Source organism: Leuciscus leuciscus (genome assembly GCF_965113295.1).
Source record: "Leuciscus leuciscus genome assembly, chromosome: 13".
NCBI classification, from domain to species: domain Eukaryota; kingdom Metazoa; phylum Chordata; class Actinopteri; order Cypriniformes; family Leuciscidae; genus Leuciscus; species Leuciscus leuciscus.
This window is the reverse complement of record NC_138737.1, coordinates 23,782,408-23,785,705: the sequence shown is the minus strand read 5'-3', so window position 1 is coordinate 23,785,705 and position 3,298 is coordinate 23,782,408. Positions and strand designations below refer to the sequence as shown.

The following is a 3,298-nucleotide window of genomic DNA, read 5'->3' as shown; positions in this document are numbered from 1 at the left end:
CTCAGACATCCATCTCACGAACATGAACAAAGCACTGGCAGCATTCAGCTGGGAATTAGTGTGAGTGAAAATGCCACTGCAAAAGCTCTTGTGTTATCATCTCATATGGACACTGGCTGCATTCCTTGTAGCAGAAAGTGGTAAGTAACATGAGCGGTATTGAAGTAATATAATTATAACAATAATTGCACTATTATTGTTGTAAGTGTTATTAGTAGTTGTAGTAGTGGTAGTGGTGCAACATTATCTTAAGAAGGGTGACTCATTCTAATGGTGATGGACTTTCTAAGGGAAATATTACTTGACAAGTACTTTTTATAAAGACAACCCTGTACTGCAACTGACTGATGCATCCAAGTTCTTCTGTTTCTTTCTTCTTGACATTTATCTGACAGTTTGTTCTCTGTGTTCATTCTTTTTCAGCTAATGTATATTACCGATACCGTATGTCAAGATGCATCTACAGCTCCTCTAATATCAGTGACATGGTGTATTTTAACAACTATTATTTCAATAAATATCTATACATTCAGTTTGACAGCACTCTGGGGAGATTTGTGGGGTTTAATGAGTATGGAATGAAACTTGCGGAGGTCTGGAACAGTGGCCCTTTAGTGCAGAGAGAAAGAACTATTGTGGACTGGTTCTGCAAAGGTAATGCTCAAGTGTTTGACTCAGCTATCTGTGAGAAATCAGGTAAGTGGCACATACCCTTCTCTCATCTTTACTGTCAACATGTAGAGCATATGCTAGTAACTACAAAATAATTACTAAAAGAATGTTTTAATATCAGAAAATGTCAGAAAAACTTATTGTGAATAAAAATCATTCAAATTTAACTTAAACTCAAATTGACCTTTCTTTTGTCAAATAAACCATCCCCACAAACACACACACACACACACACACACACACACACACACAAATGTTTACTTAGCTATCTAAATGGGGACATTCCATAGATGTAATGGTTTTTATACTGTATAAACTGTATATTCCATCCCCTTACACTAACCGCAAACCTACCCATCATACAAAACTTGAGCACACACATGTTGGTTGGGTTTCCATGTTTTATGGGGACATAGACATATATTTATACTGTATACACGCTGTGTATCAAGGATGCTGCTTTTCTTAATACAGTGAAACCAAATGTTAAGCTCAGTTCAGTGACGCGGGCTGGTGGAAATCATCCAGCTGTACTGATGTGCAGCGCATATGAATTTTATCCTCCACACATCAAAGTGTCCTGGCTGAGAGACGGTAAACTGATGACATCTGAAGTGACCTCAACAATGGAGATGGCTGATGGAGACTGGTACTACCAGATTCACTCTGAACTGGAATACACTCCTAAATCTGGAGAGAAGATCTCCTGTGTGGTGGAGCATGCCAGCTTCAATAAACCCATGATTTATGACTGGGGTAAGAGGAGATACTTACCTACTGTCATTTTAGTAATATGTTTGTGGGCAGCATAATTTAACACACCAGTGTACCCGACAGATACGTCTCTTCCAGAGTCTGAGAGGAACAAAATTGCTATTGGATCCTCTGGTCTGGTGCTGGGAATCATCATAGCAGCTGCTGGACTCATTTACTACAAGAAGAAATCAACAGGTTAGTCAAAATGATTTTGAATAATTCAGTTTGATATTAGTATTTTTAAATCATCCCTGTATACATGCATTGTAAGGAATTTTTTTTTTTTTTTTTTTTTTTTTTTTGACAGGAAGGATCCTAGTACCCCATTGATGATGGTTGATTTCTCTATAAATGCTAATAACTTGTACAACATGATTAATAAGTATACATATTTCAGGTTCTCATTCTGACTGCAAGTGGGACTGATAATGAAGCTTTTATCCTTTATTACACAATTATAATTATAATTGTGGTCTTATTTCCACAATCCTTTAGTTGATGATCCTTTATTTCTAAAATTTAAAACAAGGAAAACAATAATGATATAAATATAGCATAAAACCTATAGATAAATATAAAATATAGAGATAATAGAGATAATTGTTCTTGCTAAGTTTGTCTCTATTTGTACACAATATGAAGCAAAGAGTTTGTGAATGTTGAAACTAAGATATAAGTCTTTGTTGCTGTGCTGAATACATGAAACAACTAAAGCATTCCTGATGAGCCTTTTTAACTCTTCTTTCTTTGCTTTAAGAAAACTGATCAATAATTTGTAAATTTGCATCTAATTGGTCTTAGGAAACAGTTTATTAGCAAACTGTCCCCTAATGAGGCTGACTTTAAAAATGTCGAGATTAACATTTTCTTGATTTTCATGTTCTATATGTATATTTCTGCCATTTTGTTTTCTCTACAAATGGTTTTAAGCAAACAAGTTTTTCTTTACAAATGGTTTTAAGCAGACTAATATTGATTTAGACTTGTAATAATTATTAAAAACTTAGCTGTCATCCATAAACATTCTGATATTTTCTCTGTTCTGAACAGAAAAGTACTTAATGAAAAATAGAATCAGAATCAGAATCAGAAAGAGCTTTATTGCCAAGTATGCTTGCGCATACGAGGAATTTGTCTTGGTGACAGTAGCTTCCAGTACACATACAATATAAAGTGACAAGACAAGTGACAAGTAACATAGGTATAAATAAAAAATAGAAAAAATAAAAATAAAATAAAAATAAAAGATTATAAATTATAAATATATATAAAGTTATAAGGTGCTATAATGAAATGTCTGAGGGAAGTATTGCACATGTTTGTTCCACAGTAGGGGAACATTTAAGTGTTCATGAGGTAGATGGCCTGGGGAAAGAAACTTTTCCTGTGTCTGGTTGTTTTTGTGCTCGGTGCTCTGTAGCGTCGACCAGACGGTAACAGTTCAAACAGAAAGTGTGCTGGGTGTGACGGGTCCAGAGTGATTTTGCGAGCCCTTTTACTCACTCTGGATGAGTGCAGTACTTTGAGTGTGGGAAGGGTAGTGCCAGTGATTCGCTCAGCAGTCCGAACTATCCGCTGTAGTCTACGGAGGTCGGTTTTGGTAGCAGAGCCGAACCAGACGGTGATGGAAGTGCAGAGGATGGACTGGATGACAGCTGAGTAGAACTGTACGAGCAGCTCCTGTGGCAGGTTGAATTTCCTCAGCTGACGCAGGAAGTACAGTCTCTGTTGGGCTTTCTTCACAATAGAGTCTATGTGAGTGTCCCACTTCAGATCCTGAGAGATGGTGGTGCCCAGGAACCTGAATGACTCTACTGCAGTCACAGTGCTGTCCATGATGGTGAGTGAAGGGAGTGCAGGGGGGTTTCTC

General features: G+C 36.9%; 1 protein-coding gene across 1 annotated transcript; it reads left to right on the top strand.

Moving 5' to 3' along the window:
• Positions 1-2,160, top strand: LOC309512732 (H-2 class II histocompatibility antigen, E-S beta chain-like). Its single transcript, XM_082188456.1, has 5 exons — positions 1-140; positions 424-696; positions 1,147-1,428; positions 1,510-1,623; positions 1,736-2,160. The coding sequence occupies exons 1-5, from the start codon at positions 71-73 to the stop codon at positions 1,756-1,758; spliced, it is 762 nt and encodes a 253-aa protein (XP_082044582.1). The 5' UTR covers positions 1-70; the 3' UTR covers positions 1,759-2,160.
• The last annotated feature ends 1,138 nt before the right edge of the window (positions 2,161-3,298 follow it).